We start from the raw sequence: 25,000 nt of genomic DNA, 5'->3' as shown, positions 1-25,000 counted from the left end.
AAACCATCTATCTCACATTACTAAGGATTCTGGTAACAATTCTGGTTCATGAACTGTTTTTGCAATACTTCCTGTGCCTGTTAAACTTTCTCTTCATTAATTTCACATGCAATATTCCCATAACATTTTTCCACAGTATTTTTATGGGTTACTGTATGCTTCATTTAACTTGTGTTCCACATAAAAATACTGAATTATCTGAATCATCTGTTTTCTGCTACAAAACATTTTTAAAGTTACTGAAACCGTGTTATATAACTGGTTGCTCTGGAATACTGTTTCAAAATGTTATATAATGTGTGTGTTTTCCCATGCTCACTGTAAAGGCTCTTTTCAAATGTAAGGAATGTGGTAAAAAGTCACAGGTTTGCTTAATGACTATTTCCACCTCAATAAAAAATATCTGAAGCAGATAAATATTCTTCCCAACCCCAGTGTCTTGAAAAGAGCCACTAAGATGTTTCTCTTTGTGTTTCTTGCATATCAATGTTTCAGAATGTTTTATATAATGTTTTTGTTTTATACTCTCTATAAAAACTACTTATTTTAAAGTTAAGAAAGTTTGCAAAAGGTCTCAAGTGTGCTTACTGACCATTTCCACCTCATACAAAAAGATAAGAAGGGGATAACAACTTTAGCCCCTTTCCATTGGCTATACAAATGGTAGCTTAATTTTTCCACCAAACAAACCATCTCAGACAGACCTGGTTCCGCCCCTAGAATGATATTATGTAAGCTGCTAAATTGTCATTCTGGAATCAGATAAGAACATCCACCCATTCTTGAATAACGATCTGCTTAAACCCTTAACTAGACTGTTTTGTCTCTGGAAAGAGGACTTTATTTTTACTAAGTTAGCTGTGGTCATGATCTGATATTCTGAACAGTTCTCCTTATTCCTAACAGACTATTAACAGAAATGATCTTGTTTAATCCTGGGGAACTTGTGGCATTCAAAAGTAGCTGGCAATTTAAGTTCCCTGGATTCCAGTAAAGACCCCAGTTCCCAGCTCTAATGGGGGTGGGGGGTGGAGGGGGTGGGGGGGTCGTGGCTCTTTCCAAAATAAAAAAATACAAATTTCTTAAAATTAACACAACATGCAGAGTTTTTGTTTAGCATTATTTATATCTCCTTTATTAATATCATAAACATGTTGGTAAATTCTTTTTTTTAATGAAGCCTATGATGAAGTAGTTCACCAAAGATGGGCAAAACTCCTCCTTTTACTTAATCAAATTTATCAAATAGTTTAGCAAGGAAAATGGAGGAAGACAAGAAAAAGTATTCTGAATCTATGAGTTTTACTTATCGCCACAAAGTAAATGACATTTGAGAACTGGAAGGGAGTGCTTGAGACATTTGGGCTATCAGAAAAGTTGGGGACAGCCCCCAAGGTTGTATTTAAAAAGGGCTGGAAATTAAAATCTTGTTTTGAAAGAAGTAGTCATGTATGTCACTGTAATAAAGAGAAAAATAAAAGGCATGAAATCATGTGAGTCATGTTCCCAGTGTAGATTTATTTTAAAAGCTATCAATATTACAATAACTGGGTATACTATGCCATCTTGCCAAACGGAATGTTTAATTGTAATATTAAAGAAGTGGTTCATGTGGCCTTTGCTGATCATGTCCTACATTTTACAATGACAAAACTGAGAAGGCCTTGAAAAAAATAATTTAACAACCTGTTCATGCTATTAAGAAAGGAAATACATGCCCTAAGCAAGCATGCTATATTTTGTGTTAATTTTAAGAAATTTGTGTTTTTTTATTTTGGAAAGATTTCTCCCCCTGCAAGAAACACTTACATTACTACATCTGATGGATCATGGACTGGTGGTGAATGTATATTTCTTGATACACTGACTCCTGATGAAGTGGCCATTTGACAAACTGTCATGGACTTAGTGTGTGTGTGTGTGTGTGTGTGTGTGTGTGTGTGTGTGTGTGTGTGTGTGTGTGTGTGTGTGTATCTTTGTGTGCATCTGTGTTTTTGTCTCTTTACCTATAACTATCAGTCTGTCTATATATAGACTGAGATAGACACAAACACACACACACACACACACACACACACACACACACACACACACACACACACACACACACATATATATATTCATGCACTACATCCAGTGAAATCCTTCCATCCGTCTTCATTGAAAATGTTCAAACTGCTGAAAAAAGAAGTTATGTACTCATCATAAAGTTCCATCTGTGTCATCCATTTTCATTCTTCCTCAGCTGATGGGTTCGGATCCAGTCCTCGGATCTGACTCGGACGCATCTTCCAACTCTCGAGCTTCTCCCTATACCTATAATGTCCAAGTCACCTAACATACCTCAGATCTTGCTTGCTGCCCTTAAACCTACAGGTAGCAAGTAAATATGATATACACAATCTGGAACTCAAACAAAGGAACAGTGTTCCTGCAGCATCCTTCGATCTTACCAAGAGTAGCTGGTGGGAGGGAAGTTAAGGAAGAATGAAAATGGAGAACACAGATGGAACATTATGGTGAGTAGATAACATCTTTATCTGATGTTGTCATTTTTATTTGTTCCTCAACTGTTGGGACAGAATCCCCAGCTACCTAAAACCTGGGAGGACTCTAAGGAAAGATATCCCTGAGCATGGCTGAGCCAAAGGCTACTTTTCCCCTAGAGATCAGATTTAATTGGTAATGAGAAATAAAGGTATTTGGATTAGCTCAAGTTGCAGCTGCACAAATATCATCCAAAGGAGTTCTAGATTAAAAGGCTGAAGACGTCACCACAAACCTGGTGGAATGGTCTTTTGGTGGGCGTGGTAAAGGCAAACCCTCTTTTATATACACAAAGATGATACAATCAGTCAACCATTTACCTAAAGTTACTTTAGAAACTGGTTTGTCCAATTCTGATTCAGAGAAAGAAACAAATAATTGCTCAGATTTTCTAAATTTCTTGGTTCTGCAAAGATAAAAATGTTAACTGTTTATGAATATCCAACTGGTGTAACATATATTCCCCTTTGTTTCAGAAATTTGAAAAGAAAACTGGAAGGTTGATAACCAGATTAACATTAGATTCTGACACCACCTTAGGTAGAAAGGAAGGATTGGTCCATAAAGATACTTCATCCTTGTGAAAAAAATCAAATAAGGAGGTTTGGAAGACAAAGTAATAGCCTTCCAGGTCAAAAAATTTAATTTTCACTTAGCCGATGGTTCAAAGGGGGGTTTGGTTAAGGCCTGTAAAACAATAGTTAAATCCCAAGGGGGAGCAGGATCCTTTAAAGGAGGGTTAAGCAGATAAGTTATGTTGAGAAAAGCTTTACATAGTTTGGAATAAACTAAAGTAGAGTTATTTATTCCTACATGGAAGTTGGAAATAGCTGCTAATTGTACTTCGACTGTTGAGGAGTTAGCCCTATCACTGAAAACTGAAGTTAAAAATCTAGAACCTTAGAAATCAGTGCTGAAGGGGGTTTCACTTAGCCGATGGTTCAAAGGGGGGGTTTGGTTAAGGCCTGTAAAACAATAGTTAAATCCCACGGGGGAGCAGGATCCTTTAAAGGAGGGTTAAGCAGATAAGTTATGTTGAGAAAAGCTTTACATAGTTTGGAAGAAACTAAAGTAGAGTTATTTATTCCTACATGGAAGTTGGAAATGGCTGCTAATTGTACTTTGACTGTTGAGGAGTTAGCCCTATCATTGAAAACTGAAGTTAAAAATCTAGAACCTTAGAAATCAGTGCCGAAGGTGGTCAAGATTATTTATGTCTGCCCAATAAATACTTTTTTTCCATTTACTTTTGTAAATTGTACTGATGGAAGCTTTGTGGGATGGTAAAAGAATGTGACAGTCAGGGGAGGAGAGCCTGGGCAGGTCAAAGGAACTGGATAAACCACGTAGTCAACTTGAGGCCTGAAATGTCCGGATGAGTCACTTCTGTCAGATGAGACAGTCGGTCTAGAGTTGGATCCAGAATCCAAGCTGGGTGTACAAGGTGAGGCCAAAGAAAAATAATCCAGATCTGATAAGGCCAGTAAGGTGCAATGAGGATAACTGTGCTCGTCAATCAAGATGCTTTCTGTAGAAATTTGGGTATTACCAGTAATGGAAAGTAAGTGTAAAGTAGAAAAACAGGCCAAATGTGAACTAAAGCATCCCTTGGGAACTCCCCCACTGGGGGGATTGGGGCAAAGAACCCGTTGTTGAGAGGAGATGCCAAGAGACTGCAGTATGGTTGGCCCCATCGATGAAAAATCCTCTCTGCCACATTCATATTGAGATACCACTTGTAAGACATTACACTCAACCTGCTTAACTTGTCTGCAATCACAATGGACTTCCCCAAAATGTGCACTGCTATCAGCAAACTACTGAATAATATCACCCACTGCCATACTCTCATAGCTTCTCGACAGAGGGGGTAAGATCTGGTTCCCCCTTGTTAGATGATATACCAGACCACCGATATATTGTCCATCTGCATCACAATAGTCCCAATTGGGAGAGTGTCTTATAAGCCATGCAATAGTAGGAGGACAGTTCTCATCTCCAGGACACTGATATGCGTGTTAGCCTCTTCAGGGGATCATGTGCCACCCCCCCCCCCCATCTGAGAGGCATCCGTGGTCACTGTAGCCTTCAGTTAAGGGAGAACAAAGGGACAGCCTTTTTGTATTTGATTGGAATGGATCCATCAGAAAAGATAGTTTCTACAGACTTGCATTATTATGACTTGGCTAGATAAATGTTGCTGCAGAACAGACCACTGAGTTGCGATCGTCCACTGAAGAATTCTTATATGGTATCTTGCCAGCAGGACCAAGGTGATTACCACTGACATAGATCCCAGTGCTTGGAGTATCAGATGTGCTGACAGAGAAGAACTCTGAATGATCCTTTTGACCTGAAAATGAATTGTTTCAATTCAAGACAGAGGGAGAGATTCTAGAGTCTGAGCTGAATTGAGTTGAGATTTGTTGTAGCTGACAGAAATTCCCAGATGAGAACACAGCTGGAGTAAGAAATCCCATGCCTGAATTAGTCGATGCCTGGTCAGAGTGGTTATGAGCCAGTCATCTAGGTAAGGAAACACTCAGAAACCCTGCAGTCCTAAGTGAGCTGCAACTACTGCCATACACTTGTTAAACACCCTGGGGTGAGACCAAAGGACAGTGCTCTGAACTAGTAATGATTGGCTCCAAACTAGAAGTGTAGATACCTTCTGGACCATCTGTTCATCTTGATGTGATATAACGCATCCTGAAGAGCTATCAAACATATCCAGTCATCCTTCTGCAGAAACGGCAGAATGGACTGAACCAAGACCATCCAGAACTTTGTTTACTATACTGATCAAATTAATTTGCTGAAATCCAAGACTGGTATCCAGTCCCCTGTCTTTTTTGGCACTAAAAAGAATCTTGAATAAGTTCCGGACTCCTTCTCGTCTGGTGGAACCTCTTGGATGATTCTTGTCTAGCAGCTTGTCTACTTCTACTTTTGTTGGTTCCCTCTGACTGGGTGGAACATCGGACATTTTGTTTGATACTAAAGGGGGTGACTGGGAAAATGGTATTGTATAACCTCTGGTTATTATCCTCCACACCCATGTATCTTTTGTTATCTCTAGCCAGGCTTCCTGATGCAGGGATAAACAACCCCCGACTGCCTCCAGAAAGGAATAGTCAGGCCTCCTTTCAGGAGTACTTATAGGACCTGTCAGACACAGTATCCTTAGGTCCCTGGTTATGTGGATAACTGCCCTGTGGATAACGTCTTGCACTGGAGTTCCCTCCTCTGCCCCTGAGGCAATTATATCCATGTGGATCTTGGAAAGGACCTTGGGAATTTCCGAACCACATTTAGTCCACCCCAGAGGTAGAAAATGTCCATTGAAGGGGTCAAAAAATGTACGCCCACAGCAGACAGGGTCTTCCCTTCCTGCTCACACCTAGCGAGTGTATTTTTTACTATGGGGCCAAATAAGAAAGTTCTGTCAAAAGGAGCACTGATGAAAGATTTGAAGGATTCTGCAAAATCACAAAAGTGCATCCAGGCATGTCTCCTGATGGAAATGCCCGGACCCACTGCCCCTGAGGTACCTTCAGCTGTATGGGAGATAAGCCTCATGGACAAATTTGAAACAGACTGAAGGATAGCCAACTGCAAGGAGACAGTACACTGTAACAGGGAAGAAATCATCCCAGAGAGGGATTTGGAAAGTTCCTTGATCAAATACCTTTGAAGTCTTGAGACATGTGCCAAATGATTCAGTGACTTAAGGGTGAAAGTCACTGAAGCACAGACATACTTCCCCAATCTGTACAATGCCCTAGACTCCCTGTTGGGATGAACGCAAGAACTCTGTTCTTCCAGTTACTTCTTAGTGGACACTGCTATGAACATGGCATAAATGGCTACTCTCTTACTCCAGTGTGTTCTATCCTTAGGTGGTGCCAGAATCCTATCTGGTCTCTTTGGGATTGGCTCATTTGTGTCAGATTCGTTCCACATGCATTTAGAGACTAAATCAATAAATTTGTCAACAGCCCGATCACCCAGAAGGTAGACAGGCCAGCTCCAAAAGCCTCCAGAAACACCGACTCCTCAATAGGAATGGTTATCAGTGGACCAACCACCCCTTTGCTTCAGGAGTTCTAAGATATCTTCAAAGGAGACATCATCGGGTAGTGATCTGGTGGACCCTTCCCCTTCATCAAAGTCCATGTTCTCAGTGATAGGCTCTTGCAGAGAGTCTAAGTGCCTCCTTTTGCACTTCCTCTTCCAAGGGACATATTCAGTGGGATGCTCCAGAGAAGTGTTGGAAGAGATTACCATACCCTGCTGGTTTGTCTGGAGACTAGTTTGGGCTGGCTGTCCTAGTGGAACGGATGACTGAGGTACTGGACACAGAATCGAATGGAACTGTGTATTTGGAGCTGAAGAGGCAAGAGTAGTCTGAACTCTAGAAACACAGAAAGCTCTTCTCCACTACCATGAAGGCAGAACATCTAGGAGAAAAGTAGAATGATGGATCTGCTAAAGAAGGCTAATGAGCCTTCGGCTTATACAGAGAAAATATATACAAAGAGAAATTTTAATTCGCAAAAGAGGTGCTATACTAGCTCCACTTAAGACTTTACAGTGACCATGTCTGAACACTAAGGTAGTAAATGAGATCTGAGGTTTGTTAGGTGACTAGGGCATTATCAGCATAGGGGAGCTCAAGAGTTTCAGTGTTTCATGAGCTGGAAGAAGAGATCAAGTCAAATCCAAAGATCAGATCCAAACCCAACAGTTGAGGAACAAATGAAAATGACAGCATCAGATACATCATTAGATTTGTAATTTACAAAGACTGTCATTTTATTCTACTATAAAATACTTTTCTCTGCCTGAGCTTCATTTCTACTTCAACAAAAATAGTTTATATTTCAACAGATTACCATTTCTCATTCATGCTTTATTTTTCAACATTTTTGCAAAGTGGGTTTTCCCAGGAAATATGGCATACCTAAGTATAAAAATGAATGATTTAGTCTGTAGCTCATAAGCATCATTATTAAACTCTTCAGAATTATAAAGGATACTGATTTCATCATTGCATTCCTAGTGCCATCCATACTTCGTAGGCATGAAAAGTAAAAAGAAGTCATGTTTGATGTGTAGATTCATTAAAATTATTCCAGTGAAGATAACTTACCTCAGGGTATGACCATTCTGGGGAGTAGTCTGTAACTAGAAATAACCGCCTGTTCTGTTGCAGCATTCCTAAGGTACCTTGTGCAGACACCACTTCAGCTACCTGCATGTATGTCATGGTACCAGCAGTGCTCTCGGTGTTACTTAGCTGCAAGCTGGTCTGCTGTGGACTGCAGCAAGGTATACACATCTCTGCCTGCCCATAGGCTGCTTGCTCCCCATCCTCATGTTGCTGCTGTTGTTGCTGTGGCGGCAAGCCAGAGTTTTCTCCTGCTACTAGTTGATGCCCATAGATTGGATTAGTCCCACCCTCTACTGATATAAAATCATTGATAAGGTCAGAAAACTGGTTACTAAAGGAGATATCAAAGTGGTCCAAGTTAATCTCCATGTTAGAGGAGTTACTGAGCACCGGGTGGGCCACAGGGTACAGTCCTTGCACCATGTTGCCTTGAAGGATGGGTAAATTGTTCCCATTACGTAAGTCCCCATTGTTATCTGTCTGTATATAGTGTTCTGTATTGCAGGACTGAAGTTCTCCAGACTTTAAAAGATTCTCATTTGCATCCCTCTGCTGAGCTGTTTCCATAGGAACTTCGGGCTCTGCTGGGATCTGCTGGAAGCTGGTCTGGAACTGCATGAGCTGGAGGGAGGAGGCAGAATCTATTCTTGAATGCTCCACAGATCCATTGCAATTGGATGATGCTTGACTTGGGGACTCTGATTTGACATTTGCTAGTCCTAAAGAGTTAACAAAAGAGTTATTGGCATCACTGAGGTTGTTGTGTGTGTTTGGATCCATTTGTGAAAGCTGCTTACTGGCAGTCTGCAGGTAGAAGCTGGGGGAGGGAGTTGGGTGGATGTGAGGGCTATGAACTGGCTGGCTAAAACTTGAGACATAATCCTTGTTTGAATCAATGGCACTAAAATCCATCTGCTCCAAGGTAGTGCTGGGACTCAAACCCCCACCTGAAGGAAGTAAAGTTGAGCCAGGGACCAAAGAGAGGGCAGTGGGTACGGAGTTAGATGAGAAATTCTCCTTCGCCAGTTGCTGCTCAAAAGAAGTATCCTCTGTTTTGATTTCTTTTACTAAGGATGCGCTGAAGTTGAAACTGCCTTCTGTTGTAGGAGAATGTCTCAAGTTGCTTGCTCTGTCTCCTTTCAGTCCTCCTCCACCATATGTTTGCCCTTGCTTGGGATTATTAAGAAAACAGTCAGGGTCAAAGTTCATACTGGTCTCTGAAATCTTTCTGCTACTGTCCAATGATGTGGATAGAACCAGATCGTCTGATACATTGGTGGACAGCATGGATAAGCTATCCGAGCTGCCTGCAGTCGGAAAAGCAAACTTGTGGCCATCTGAGCTAACTGCTAGCACCAGACCTTGAGTGGCTGCATCAGAAGATATCAAGTGCTGGTTTGGGCCAGTAGTTGGTGACATGGTATACACAGAATCATTTGTGACCTCTGACATAAATACTGCTGCGTTCTGTGGCAAGCCACCCATTACAGATGCCACACTCATACTGGAGACACCAGTAACCACTGGGCTGTCAGCCATATCAGGGTCACTGTTCAAACCACTGCTGATGGACACGGGGGAATTCTGAGTAGTATCAGGAACTTCCACCTGATTAGTGGAAGAGACCTCAGTGCTGTTTTGGTGAAGAAGTACAGGTTTTGCCACTTTGCCATTCTTCTTCTCACTTTTGCTGGCCTTTGTGTGACTGTGTTCATTTTTGCCTTCAGAGACATCATTGTTCTGCACCTCAGAATGGGCACTGTAGCCTCCTGCCCGTGGTTCAACCTTTGGTGATATGATGCGGTGTTTGGCACTGTTACATTTGTGGTGTACACTGCTCCCAGCTCCTGCAGGAAGAATCAAAAACAAAGTGAGGCCCTCTTGTATACAAAGCCAATGTAACACAGGTTGTGGTTTAAAAATTCTCTGCTAATCTGCAGTACAATGTATCACATGAGACTGGTGTTATAATTAACTGGTAGTATTTACACCATTCTTGGCCATCAGAAGAAGAATTGAAGCCATTTTGGTTAATCAGACCTAACATTATGCATCCTTAAAAGAAACAATTACCATTCGGGAAAGCATAATACAGAAAGACATTCAAAAATATATACACAGATAGAGGCATGTTTTTCTGTATGAATATATTTTAAAACTGTAATAACATAAGGAAGAATGTATCAGGTTACCCAGCACCACATTAAAAAGGTTAAAACAAGTATGATGCTGTTGGTTAAAACAGTTCACAATTTAATCTCATAAATTAAAAAAAAACTAATTAACTAATTCTGCTGGTTTTAAAGCAAATGCATCTTTTACAACAACACTGTGAGTGGCATATCTCCACACAAAATTTGTACTCAGCCCTCCAGAAAATGCTGTTATACATTTAAAGAAATAAACAATATGGAAAATACAGCACAGATGACTTTCTGAAGGCAAATGAATGAACCACAAAGGCTGGAAATCTGGACTCAAAAACACGTTAAACACTTAATAAAAACATATATATATATATATGTGTATATATATATATATATATATATATATATATGTATATATATACACTCATACACACATTTGTGTATATGTATATATATATATATATATATATATATATATAAACTGAATTTTTTCCTAGGGAAAGAATTTGGTTGTCAGTTTCTGTCGTTTCGCTATTTTCAGTGCTGTGGTGGAAAGTTACGGGTCAGGTTCAGGTAAGTGTGCGATTGGGCACAGGTTAGGTGAGTTAGGGTTACGGCGTGGGTTAGGTATGTGTGCGACTGTGTGGACGTGAGGGTTAGGTGAGTTAGGGTTAAAGCGCAGGTGACATGACTGTGCGATAGTGACGGACCTTAGGGTTAGGGTTAAGGTAAGTGGATAGTTAGTGGTGTTTGTACAGTTTAGGGTAGGGTCAGCTGCAAGATTTTAGGTGTAAGTGTGTGGATTGCTGTTTGTCTGGTGTGCTTGTGTTGTGTGTATATGTTTCGGAACAGCAAATTTTTTCCGTAGGAAAACATTAGCTGTTCTGCTTGTTCCATGTTGTTAGTGTTCGCTGAATAGGGGTCAATATTAGAACATTCAAAATTGTGAAATTTCGATGTTCTAATATAGACCCGTTATTTACATATATCTCATGGGCCTTTTTGGTTGATAGGCCAGCTGATCCTGTCAGTTCCCTTGATTGATACATTAAGTCATCTTTTCATAGTGAAACAGTGTCTAATTGTTTAGATGTATCAGGTCTTGTTTGGTAAATTTGGTGATTTTCCAAATATAATTTTTTAAACGCAGGAAAACCTGCTAAAGACCTAAAATCAAAGTATTCTAAACCCCAAGAACAGTAGGCATGTTAAATGCAAAATGTTTGTATTTTTAAACAACATGTAGATGAACAATTCATTCACAGTTAAATGCTATAGATAGAGATTACAGGCAAGGTTTAATTGTAATTCAAGTACTACTCAGTGAAGGTTATAGGTTGGCTGGGTCTTTCTTGCAGTTTTTACGGAGCACAGACTCTGAGACAGAATGTACGAGCACTTGTATGCTATAAGGTGTAACAAGCTTGACAATACACTAGCTAAACATATTCATTTGAATATGAACCACAATTTTACATTTTTAGCCATTGGCAGTGTTAAGCATGACATTAGAGGTGGCCCTTTCACTCTTAAACTTGAGGAGCTAGAATTAAAGTGGCAAATAAAATTGGATGCATGTAATGCCCCTGGTCTCAATGAGTCTTGTTCTATAAGCAGCATCCTTAAACTTAAGAGTTTACAGAGGTAACAAGTTTACTTTGGTTTTGTTACAATGTATAAATGCATATCGGGGTTGTATTTTGCACAACTGATTAGTAATATACAAACTTATTTGTATGCTTTATATTATATTTTAAAGTAATTTGATCTTATTTTCATTCATGCATTGCTTACTAACCTAGTTTTTTTGGTAATGCTCTTTTAAATATTTATATAATTAATTAACTAATTGTCCCACGATTATTTGGTTTAAGTGACTATTTAAATGATTTTTAATTGTGGAGTTGTTATTTCTGATGAAGTTTGTTACTTGGCAGACGAAAAGCGCTTCAAGTTATTTTATTGTCGAATTTTATTAAATCAAGTGTGTAGACTCTACAGCTGCTGGGACTCGTTTGTTTTCTTACTTATATCACCAAACCGGAAGCAGTGCACGCTCCAATTAAGACCGGACTAGCTGGTCAAAAGGAGAAGGTCAACATCTGCAACTCACTACATGGCAAACACAGCCATCCAAAACACCAACGATCAAAACTCACACATAGAAACACAAACCATACACCCACCTACGCAGAGGCTCTCAATAAAAATTTACCCAAACAACAGAGACCCCCGAGACAGAAACACACATGACCACCACCAACACCAACCCTCAGAACACAGAGCTCACCACCATAGTGTGCCCCTCAACCTACTAAGACACTCTCCTCCAAATAAAGGAAGCCAATCTGGTGGTCCCCAGCCACCAATAAACTCTACAAAAGAAGGAAGAAACTGTTGCAGAAAAAATGAAGTTACAAGACTGGAACCCCCCCCCCCCCTTATCAGTCTCAACAAAAAAGCTGAGATCCCTTATCAAATCCTCTAAAGCCAGCTATGAAGGCACAATTGCGACTGACACCAAAAACAACCACAAAGCCTTCTATAGCTATATCAAAGCCTCGAAGGCAATATCCAGATTTGCTCTGAGTAATTGCACAAAGGCATCTCCTATACTGAGCCAACAGATATAGCCAACATACTAAACCCTGAAAACCTTCTCTAAAGTCAACTTTAGGCTCCTAAAAACAGAGGTGGCTAACTTCTCGGCACCAAGGTCCATTCATTTGTGTGTGTGCTTGTACAGTGCATTGGTGTATGATTCGGCAGTCATGCAGCTATTTTTCATTGGCATTGACAGATTCAGTGCCAACTTTACCCCTCTCCCCCCTCCAAGGGCCCTAGCACAATACCAGAAGAAAGCCTGGTACCCACCATTTCTGTGGCACAGGTAAAAGCTGCATTTTCCAAAGCCAAGAATACAGCTTCCATGGGACTGGATAATATCCCTGGCTGCATCCTACATGAGCTATAAAATGAACTGGCACCAAATCTGTGTGCCCTGTTCAATCACAGCCTTACCTCAGGCTATGTCCATAATGAATGGTGCACTGCTACAGTCAGCCCGTGCGATAAAGGGGGAGCAACTACAGAGCCTGGGAACTACTGCCCCATTAGCCTGACGAGTCTGGTATACAAAGCTATGGAGTGCATCATCATGGACCTGCTTAAAAAAGATACAGGCAATCTCCAAAATTTTGACCCCACACAGTTTGGCTTTGTCAAGAGGAGATCCTGCCTGCTGAACCTGGTTGACTTCTTTGAGGCAGTCACCAAGGCTGCGGATGAGGGTAAGGCACTGCATACAGCCTACCTCAACCTGGCCAAGGCATTTGATACCATTCCCCACCCAGTTATCATTGATAAAGTCACCAAACTAGGCATCAATCTGTACATCACTAGGTGGGTTGTAAATTGGCTCACAGACAGGACCCACAGAGTGAAAGTTGCGGATTCCAAGTCAGACTGCCAACCAGTCATGAGTGTAGTCTCACAGGGCTCGGTCCTGGGCCCTCTCCTGTTTGGCATCTACTTCTCAGAAGGCCAGGCCAACACAGAAGGACTCTGATGACTGCAAGCTAGGAGTCATTATCAACTCCTCAAGTGATGCAGACATCCTACAAAAGCACCTCTCTGAGAACAATGACTGGTGTTGGAACCACAGCCTGAAGCTTAACACCAAAAAATCCGTTATCATCCCCTTTGGAAAAAACTCAGTTCCCATGAATTACCACATTGATGGGAGCCCACAGAACACTGAAGGGGCCATAAGAGATCTGGGCACCCAGATCGACAGCCACCTCACCTTCGACAACCACACTGCCACTGTGGTCAGAAAGTCCTTCTACGTGGCACATCTTATAACCAAAGGTTTTGCATCCAGGAAGAAAGAGGTCATAATCCCTCTCTACTCATCCCTCATTAGACCAGTCATCGATTATAATGCCCTGTCTGGCATGTACCTGACCAGACACCTACAACAGCTGGAGAGGCCACAAAGGTACCTCACAAAAAGGATCCTAGGCCTTAAACACATGTCCTACATGGACAGACTCAAGAAACTTCAGCTGTTCTCAGTCTCTTATCGTCTACTTAGAGGTGATCTCTGCTTGACTTACAAAGCCACGTCCAACCCAGCCCTACTTGAAATGCTACAGCTAAAGAAATCCCAATCCCCCCACGCCACAAGCTCCAGAGGTCACAATCTCATTACCACAATTAACAGAACATGTTGGAGGGACAGGTTTATCTCCCAAAGATTGCCCGTACTCTGGAGTAAGCTTCCCATTCAGGTCAAGCAGAGCACCTTGCTGGCCTTCTTCAAGAGAAATCTCGATGAGTGGATGGGTAACAGAAAGTTCACCCCAGGGATCACTCCAGTTGCCCTCCTGGATAGGGGCACTGTGAACTAACATCAGGTGGCATGGTTTCTGGGCAATTTTATGGGGTTAGGCTTGTAAAGGCTCCAGGGCTATTAGCCTGGTACACACCTATGAACCTATAATATGTTTGATTTTCTGCTATGATCAAATGACAAACATTACAGTTTTCATATCTATTGTTCAGAAAATTTACTGAATATTAATGGAAAACCTGTTGCGTCACAAATGTGTAAAACCAGTGTATTAATAATATTTCAAACTATAATAGCGTCTGCATTCTTGACTGCAACTTACATACACACTGTCCAGTATTCTCTGTTATCACCTTACTACTTAACATTCATTTTAATGGTGTAGCTGTTGTAAGTTCAGGACAGTAGTATGAATATGCACAACACTGTGAATACTGAAATGAATACATTAGCATGTTTACAGTGCACATTGTTTGAACAATCTACCATTTTCAATAAGAGAAGAGAATTGCAGCAATGAGAAAAAGCTGGAGTTTGAATGTCCATCACAGCAGTAATGTAATGAGGGTGACCAGCTGTTAACAACACTGCCCATAAGGTCAGGAGGTGGAAGGGAAAGGCAACAGACAATGGATGCACATGTAAGGGTCAGAACAGAAACTGTGAAAAAAAAAAACCAGGAAAGTGTGTGGTACCATGGGTGAGTGTTGGTGATGCATATGCTTTATTAGAACAGTCAAAATGCGCAACACATGCAAGAACTGTGCAACTGTGTGCTTATACAAGTATGTAAGGCAGTAAGCATGACCACATGTATGTAGAAAGCACCAGTCCAGTTCAAACCACCAGCTCTGATCCAGATACCCAAAGGACATCACATGCAGGAGCAGTGGATACATGATGGGTACTCCACAGCAACACATGTGACTGCAGAGCATATAATAAAGGGTCCCCTAAGCATGCACATCATTTTAAGTTAGACATACTGAACTACAGTATGGCTCTGACACTCTACAGGAATACACGTCCTTCAATGAGACAACAAGATAACGTGGTGCCACCTGGTTCACCATGCACGCATAGAGGCAAACAATTTATACATCACTGAAGGGGCGGGGGCATAAACCACTGACAGTAGATAATGGTCAGTCTTCCTATATGAGCATGCCAGCTGCTAGAAAGTTAGGTGCCTGCTGATGGTTTTCAGGTAATGAAAAGTTGTATACATGGCATGGTTACTGACAATGTTATGGATCATCACATTCCTAGTAACATTTCTTACTCCTGGGCAACTCTGGTTTCCCTTGTGGGTAATCGCTCTGAAGGCTGTTGACACTGTCATGTTCAAATTATAGCATACATGCCAGGGCAGTAAATGACACAGTGTTTTATCTCACATGTGCCCATATGTGGCAGTGTCATGACTTAACCATGTTTGCAAGAGTCCGTCTATGACCAGAAGGTATGCAGACCTGCATCAGTTGCGTGCAACATTAAAGCTAAGCATTGTTAATAATGTCTTTCCTGTAATCCAGGTTTTGATTCCCTCACTATCCATTTGCCTACTGAGTCATGTAACCAGGAAGTGCTCTAGGGTAATTGAGATATCAGGCTAGGCTCCTCAATGGTCTCCTGGATTACATGTCTTGTAACTTATGAATATAGGTGCACACATTGATGGCACCTTATGTTTCTGAGCCACTCTGGTGCCCTCTTGTCATGTCTACCCAAATACCTGGTTATGGGTGCCATGTCCCACGGCAGTATCTCTCGCAGCTCCACAAAGGCCACAAGGGTAACTATCCTTAGGAAGAAGATATGCCAGTATCAGTAATTTCTTCTTCACCTGTGCATAATCAGTATCTAGAGCATATATATTTTGAGGCACAACCCTTGTTTGAATCAATGGCACTAAAATCCATCTGCTCCAAGTCATTGCTGGGACTCAAACCCCTACATTAAAGAAGCAAATTTCAGCCAGGGGCTAAAGACAGGGCACTGGGTACCGAGTTACATGAGAAATTCTTCTTTGCCAGTTGCTGTTCAAACGATATATCCTCTGTTCTGATTTCTTTTAACAAGGACATGCTGAAGTTGAAACTACTTTATGTTGTAGGAGACTGTCTCAAGTTGTTTGCTCTGTCTCCTTTCAGTCCTCCTCCATCTTCTTCTTCTTCTTCTTGAAGAGACATCCATTATGGCTATTTGTCAGTGAGTATGTCCTTGATGCTGCCCAGGGCAGCCCTTTCAAAGTCCATCACAATGTATGGCAGTCACAATGTAAGCTGTTCTGCTTTGGACAATTCCACAACAGTTTTGAACAGCAGGCTGTATACATTTTGTGATTTGCAGGACATTTTTGCAAGAAACATAGGTAGCATTTCCCTGTTTTCACCACAACCCACATGCTCGCAAAATGAGTATAGCTCTCGAAAAACACAGCTGGGGACAGGAAAGTTTTCATCCATCAGCAATATGTCCAAGCATGCCATACCAATCATTCTGTACAGTGGTTAGGACCATGATGGGAAGGGCCTCAGATGGGGGTCTATATTATCAAACTGAAAAGACCCAAGATCGAACGGCTTAACGGTCGAAAATGCCATACCTCAAAGTTGATCTTGTCAGGGGCTGTGCCCCCATACCCCCCCGCTAACTACATCTATATATATATATATATATATATATATATATATATATATATATATATATATACCAACTCTGAGATCGCACTACATTGAGGAAAGGGCAAATTTTCCGATCTTCACTGTACCACAATCTCACAAAAAATACATTGATAAATGGCATTTCTGACGTTAAAGCTGTTCGATGTTCAGCCTCTTCGATTTCATGATAGGAACCCCTCAGATGCATCTTCCACCACCCAGTGTACAGCTGTTCCCTTTTGCAGTGGAATATGTTTTATTAATGTCCCACACTATGGCAAACCTGTCTAGCTGTTGCTGCTATATCCCATTTTTCCTAACCTGCATCACTATCTCAATTAACAGCTTCCAGGTAGGCAGAGTCTGGACCACATTATTAATCACCTCTTGCAGAGCATCCTAAATAGTTTTGCAGGGAATGCTGGATGTGTTTCTGCTATGCTGTTCTACGCATTCCATTACATCATCCACAGAGGCCACACTGTCTGGATTTGGGTCATGGTGTTGGCCAGTAGATTGCACTGATTCCACCCTGACCAGAATATGGATATCATGATGGCACATCTCTTGAAAGCCTCTGGCTTTCTGAATGCAGTATCAGTACATTTTGCCATTTGATACTTTCTCCCTATATAAGATTTGCCCCTCTATACAGAGGTACTGTATGCCTCTCTCTGAAGGGCTGTAGCTGTACCTTTTCCCCTTGATCCCAGGTGGGTATACCATAGTAATCTATGGAGGTACATTCCTCATTATTGGATGACTCCATTTTTAGCTTCCCTACCTGATACCTTTTTCTCTACCCTTATATTACAACCCTGCTCCAGAATGGTGCCAACATCCTATATCTCCCTCTCCCACCACAACACTGTTTATGGCTGCTGCTGAGTGGGTGACTACATCCTTGATGACTCGCTCTTGTATGTTTATGCACATACTACTGTGGTATGTGCGGGTGGAAATTTTATTTACATATCTCCACCGTGATGATACTTGTGTGCACTTGCAGCATTCTGCTGGTGCCATGGTGGGGAGTTCTTGTATGTCCTGCCCATATAAGATATCTTTCTTCAGCCTGCTAATGCTGCAGGCTACCTCATGAGGGCAGTAGAAGAGAATAATATCTGTGTAAACTATCTACTCTTGTGTACTGCCTGCCTGCTATTGCTGTGGGGATCACTCCTCTATACCCCTCCACCTCAGGGCAGCATAGCACATAGGAATAGGTGTTGCACAGCATGGCAGAAAGACCGTCAGAGGGGAGATTCTTGTGTTTTACACTACAAGGTTATTTGTTTACAGATTCCATTCCCTTGGTGGCAAGGAATAGCAGTACACACTTAGCAGAGTGTTTCTGAACTAGACCTGTATGTCTAGGAAAAGCAAAGCTACCTCCAGATGCATACCTCCTAGCTGTATGGCATAGCATTTAGCAGCTCCAGGAAACTGAGAGTCTGAGATGGGGCTACCTGTACTGAATTTGTAGGGACAGTCCAACATGTAGGACAGGGTTCCCTTCTGTATCTCAACTCAATGTTATGGGTCATGGACATAGAGGGATGCTGTAGGATCATCACTATTAAGTACACTTTGGGTGTGTATGTTTACTGCATTGTTCTGTATTGCCTAGGTAAGGGGACATCTCTTAGGGTGTTGTGTGGTTGCCGTCCTTGTGTTACAACACAGTCCTGTAGTTTTTCTATATTCCAGATTACATTTTAATAAAACCACCACAACAAATGCTTTTGTCCTTCTAAAAACTTTCTTCTGACTGTCTGGAGAGGTCATTTCAGAGAATAAATGTGCTTGCTGTGTTTCTGTTCCTCATGCATGTGTCTAATGAAGCAGTATCCTGGACTTACCAATATTACGCATTCCTATTTTATACCTGCTGTGTTTATGCTATGGCTGAGTATCGTTTTTTTTTTTTTACTATCTGGCATGTTACCATTCTCTTTTCTCCATTACTGTGTAATGTACTTAAGTGGGCTCATACTTCTGAATCCTGAAGTATGTTTTCCTTCTGTATGAAATCCATAGTTGGCTTCGTTGAGGGTAGCTCATGCTTATCAAACCTGGTGGACTTCTTTGAGAAAGTCACCAAAGCCATGGAGGAAGGTAAGGGTTAACACAAACAAACTACTGGTGCCAAAGCCATGGTCTAAAACTAAATGAAAATATATATATTATTATTCCCTTTGGCAAAAACAGAATTCCCCTCAAATTACAATACTGACAGCAACACCAACTCAGTGCTGACAGACTTGGGAACACAAATTGATAACAATCTGAACTATGACCACCAAGTTCCACAATGGTGATGAAAGCCTTCTACGTAGCCCACCTCATAAGCAAGGCATAGCATCCAGGTCAAGTGATGTTATAACTCCACTGCACTTGATCTTCATCAGACCACTAATAGAATATAATGCACCTTATAACATGTACCTCAACAGACATCTTCAGCAGCTGGAGAGACCTTAGAGATTTCTCACTAAGAAAATACAGAGACTCAAAACCATAGGCTGCTGAGTGGTGACTTGTGCCTGGCCTATTAGGGCACTCTCCAACCCTGCCCTAATGGAAATGCTGCATATCTGCAAGTCAAATGGCTCAAGAGTCATTCACTCTAGGGATATAGCTTGTGACATTAACAGAACATGCTGGAGAGACAGATATGTCTCCCAGAGACTGCTGCTTCTCTGGAATATCATGTAAAACAGAGCTCCTCACTGACCCTATTCAAACACAACCTAGATAACTGGATGGGAGACCGAAAATTCACCCCTGGGGTTGTACCCATGTTCCTCATGGACAGGGGTAGCCGGTGTTGATCACAGACCCACTCTGTTCATAAATTCGTTCTGTGAACTACACAAAAAAGATAAATGGGGATACTTGGGATTAACATAGCAAGGCTTGTAAAGGCTCAGGGGCCATTAGCCTAGAAAACTCCTATGAACTTATGAACCTAAGTAGAATGGTTGTAAACATCTGATGAGGCAGCCAAGATGGTGACAAATAATATCTGCACTTCTGCTCAGATACACGTTTTTATCACACTCTTTACCGGTGTCTACTGCTAATACATACTCATATGAACAGACACACACACACACACACACACACACACACACACACACACACACACACACACACACAATGATAGATACACACAAAAGTTATGCACTTATCATAACACTACATCTTAACAAGCAGTTCAATTATTAACTCAAAGACAAGGACTGTAGGCATTAAGACCATTTTGCAAACAAAATTTTCTCAGACTGCTTGGCCTCAGGACTGTGAAGGTTAGAAACAATTATGAAATGAGAATCGAAAGGCAATTTACAAAGGAACAATAGAAAGAAATTTGCAAGGCTCCCAAGTATACAAAGTATGGAAGGTTTAGGATTTTTATTTGAATGTAACTACTGCACATAGAGATTTGTATACCCCAAGTTGACTTCAGTGGATTTTTCCTCAGCTAAATAGCAAATGCTGAAGTTGTGATAGTGAAGACAAAAGTAACTGGGAACATGTTTTTGTGAATGTAATAAATTTGAAGATTTAAAAAAGACACCCACAAAACACTTTGACACAATTGTTGGGGGAATAAATGGTTTTAATTACGAAAGTGATCCTTTCAATTTGGGATATAGAATATAAATTGCCTAGACATAGTAAGGCTTTACTGAATGTAATGTTACTGCCTGCCAAAAAGCAGTTACTACAAATTGGAAATTAAGAGCTTACCCAATTGTAATTGTAGTACTGAATAGTGTAAAGGGGATACAATAACTGCAGGTGAGATCTTTAGATAAGAGAAGGAACAAATGTAATAGCAATAAATGGAATTTGTGGCTACAGTATATGCATAGCAATGCTTAGGAGGAGGTGGAGGAATTAAGAAAGCTATGTAATTCTGAAGTGAATGAAAATTGTTAGAAAGACAATATATATTATATATATATATATATATATATATATATATGCTGCATGATAATAGATATCATTATTATGCTTTATTTTATTTTTTATTATTCTATATACGTCAGTGTTACAAATTAAAATGTAAAGATTTAATAAAGATGTTAAAAAACTTACTCTACATTGACATACATCTAGGCCTTGAGAAAGCTTGGCCTTTACAATTGTAAAGTGTGATGTTCAACCCAGAAAAGAGTTTGAAATTGACATTGGATGACTACCTGAAATTCATCATTTGGTGCAGTGTGTGTTTTTTGTAGGAACCAAGAGTATCAACTTTGAAAAAAAAACTAACAACCTCAAAACCATAAACAAAGGAAAAAAGCTGGGAGTCTGTCTCTGAAAGGAAGTCAAAATCAACATGGAGTTTAACAACACTGGATTCTGACTTCAAAATGAAGAGGACAGTTAATCTTATGAGCAGAACAAAATGACACTGAACTAATTAGCAAGCCAAGTCAGAGAAATAAATCCATAATACAGAACTTAAAACAGAAGTTTAATCCTTTAGTGCAATAAGGGAAACAGACTAACCAATGATGCAGATCAGGACAAAGTATTTAATGTATGCGGTACAAGAAAGTTAAAACAAGATGGAGAGTGTTTTTATAGCAGTAAAACGATTATCATTTATTATTATTATTATTATTAATGAATACTGCTAGTTGCTGATACCCAGAAAACGAATGAATGCCATTTTAAGTCTGTTGTGGGGTAAAACAGATGTAGCCCATGTATGTTATAGAGGTGAAAACCTTTAAAGAGTCAACCTGATATTCTGGTTACTAGGTGGTGATGGTATGCAGTCACCCCCCCCCCCCCATCTCCCCCTGTATCATCAGTTGTAATCACATTCTTCTTCCACATATCTCTGTTACTGTTATAAATACTGCTGGGGAATGGAGACATCCCTGCCTTTGAATTCTCACTTTCCTTATAAGCTGCCTATTCCTACTAATGCTGCCCTTGGTTCCTTGCACAATGCTTTCACTAAATTTATAAAAGTATTCACTACTCCTCATAATAGGTTCTTCCATTCCAGTAACTCTGACACTTTTTAAATGTCATATGCCACCTTTGTATCCTCTTTATGTCTCCTTTCACAGCTCTCCAGTGCCACTAACTGCCTACTGACACTCTCCTCTGAACAAATCCCACCTGTCCTTTCATAATGTACTATGTCAAGCCTTCCTCTATTCTTGTGGCCAAGATCTTTGCTATTGTCTTAGCATCTACATTTGTATAAAATGGTCTGTTGTGTAAAGACAACCACAAGGCATTCTATAGTTATGTCAAACATCTACATGGCAATACTCAGATCTGCTCTGAGTTACAGCACAATGGCAATACATATACAGAACCAAATGATATTGCCAACATATTGGCTGACAGGTTCAGTGCGAACTTTACCCCCTTTTTACCCGTTAAAGGGCCTATCACAATACCTGAGGAATGCCAAGTCCCTTTTATCACGGCTACACAGGTAAAAACTGCACTGTCCAAAGCCAAGAATACAGCTTCCATGGGACCTGATAATATCCATGGTTGTGTTCTATATGAATTACAAAGTGAACTGGCACCACACCGGAGTACCCTGTTCAATCAAAGCCTCATTTCAGGCTTTGTTCCTACCAAATGGCGCACTGCTATGGTTATCCCTCTTCACAAAGACGGAGCGAATACAGACCCTGGGAACTACCGCCCCATTAGCCTGACGAGTCTGATATGGGGTTCCTGTTAGATAACCGAAGACGCATTCTTTCGAATGCATCTTGGTCGAACTTGAAAAGATGAAAAAGCAAAATGACGAAGCGGCATATAAGCAAAATCTTTCCCTGGGAAAGAAATCGCTTGGCCGCATCTGTTACTTTGCCATTTTCGTCACTGTAGTGCAATCTCAGAGTTGGTATATTTAAGTGGGGGGTGTGGGGGCAAAGCCCCCCACGTCAGGGGGTGTGGGGGGTGAAGCCCCCCACTTTATGTTTTATGTGTATTTTTTTATTTTTTGGAACAGCGATTTTTTTACCTTGGGAAAAAAAAATCGCTGTTCTAAGCATTTGAGTTTGTAAGCTTTTGTTTACATGGGGTTGATAAATCATCGTTCGCTTTTCTAAGCATTCGATGATCTAATATAGACCCTCTGATATGTAAGACTATGGAGCACATCATCATGGGCCGTATAAATAAGGACATAGGGAATTTCCAAATTCTGGACACCACGTAGTATGGGTTTCTGAAAGGCAGATCATGCCTGCTCAACCTGATAAGACTTCTTCAAGTTTGTCAACAGAGCTGTGGATGAGGGCAAGGTAGTTCACACAGCCTACCTAGATCTTGCCAAGGCCTTTGACACCATCCCTCACTCAGGAATCATAGATAGACTCACTAAACTGGGCATAAATCCCTACGTAATAAGATGGGTTGCCAACTGGCTCACTGATAGAACCCACACTGTGAAAGCAGCGGAGTCCAAATCTGACTACCGACCAGTTACAAGTGGTGTCCCATAGGGATCGGTCCTAGGTCCTCTCCAGTTTGGCATCTACTTACTAAGAAATGAAACTAAAAAAGCTATATTATCTGACAAAAAAACCTACTACCTGCAATCCCAACAAGCCATTCCTAACAAGCGGCAGAAATTTTGGTCTAGTATCAACCAACTACTCCATCCTGGGCAATCCACTACTCCAAACCCTCAAAACACTGAAGACAAAACACCAATGAATATAGCTTATGCTTTTAATACCTTTTTTACTGATGCTATACAAACACTAGCTAGTCAGCTATCACCTAATAACTTCACTCTACCTTCCAATGAATCAACCTCACCCCCTACTTTTCACTTTCAACCCATACCAACATCCTATATTCAAACTCTTCTACAGAAACTGAAACCATGCTCCCCCTCAGCAGACCAACTACCTGATGAATTCCTACAACTATCCGCCAAAGCCATTGCCTATCTTATTTCTATCCTAATCAATAGAACTATTACTGAAAGTTATATCCCAAGTCTATGGAAAATTCCCCATATTATCCCCCTCCACAAAGGAGATATATCCACTGAATTCTCCAATTACTGCCCCATTGCCCTCCTCTCACCTCTGGCAAAAATCATGGAAAAATGCATTCACAGACAGTTACTTGACCATCTAACACAAAATAACCTACTAGCCAACTGTCAGCATGGTTTTAGACCTTCACATAACACTACTACTGCCCTTCTTTCCTTCACAGATTGTATCAACAAAAAACACAACCTAAACAAACTCTCTTCAGCCCTATTTATTGACCTGTCTAAAGCTTTTGACATGGTAAATCACCAAATTCTCATCAAAATACTAAAATCACTGTCACTTGATACATCCTCCATAAAATGGTTCCAGTCCTACCTTGATAAAAGACAACAGGCCGTACTTTGGCACAAATCTCTCTCTACTCACCTGCCCGTCAACCTGGGTGTCCCTCAAGGCTCCATCCTTGGACCTCTACTTTTTTCCATATTCATCAATGACCTTTACCTTGCCATCCCCCAAGCTACATGCATACAATATGCGGACGACTCTACACTGATATGCTCAGCCCCCTCTTCTCCAGAACTTCTCTATCTTACCCAACAAGTATTTAATACAGTTGAGCAATGGTTCACAGATAGATGCCTTCTCCTAAACCCCAAAAAGACTAAACTCCTCCTTTTCTCTCCTACTAAGAAGTCCCTCCTAATGGATTTTTCAGTAAACTCTACCAATAACACTATTATATCCCCTGAACCAACCACCAAACTATTAGGTGTCACCATTGACAATAATCTGAACTTTGACATCCATATTAACAACACTATAAAAACAGTCAACAAAAAGCTAGGCTCTCTCTACAGGATAAAATCCTTTCTCCTACCTTCAGCTCGAACCACTATAGCACACACTCATCTAATATCTTCCCTTCTTTATGCATCTCCTATTTTTACTAACCTATCTAAAAATAATCTTAGCAAATTGGAAATGTCCTACAATAACATTGCAAGATTTGCAACAGGCAACCCATTTAGAACCCATCACTGCCTTAATTTAAAGCAACTAGGATGGCTTGAACTTCAAAATCTAATTAAATTCCATCAACTAAC

The 25,000-nt window shown here is 40.8% G+C and overlaps 1 protein-coding gene and 1 long non-coding RNA gene across 6 annotated transcripts in view; one reads left to right on the top strand and one right to left on the bottom strand.

Annotated features, from left to right (window-relative positions):
- The window catches only part of LOC122789185, a 1,666,093-nt gene that overhangs the window by 494,263 nt on the left and 1,146,830 nt on the right, over positions 1 to 25,000 (top strand). The window lies entirely within an intron of this gene.
- CAMTA1 (calmodulin binding transcription activator 1) overlaps positions 1 to 25,000 on the bottom strand; it is a 2,166,856-nt gene that overhangs the window by 1,768,822 nt on the left and 373,034 nt on the right. For all 4 annotated transcript variants that reach the window (XM_044056441.1, XM_044056437.1, XM_044056440.1 and 1 more), the window contains exon 3: positions 7,700 to 9,567. In XM_044056441.1, coding sequence (XP_043912376.1) covers positions 7,700 to 9,567 — 1,868 coding nt within the window. The remainder of the gene's footprint in view (positions 1 to 7,699; positions 9,568 to 25,000) is intronic.

The sequence above is a fragment of the Protopterus annectens genome, chromosome 14.part0, assembly GCF_019279795.1.
Source record: "Protopterus annectens isolate FY-2018-M chromosome 14.part0, PAN1.0, whole genome shotgun sequence".
NCBI lineage: Eukaryota > Metazoa > Chordata > Ceratodontiformes > Protopteridae > Protopterus > Protopterus annectens.
This window is presented reverse-complemented; position numbering and strand designations above follow the sequence as displayed.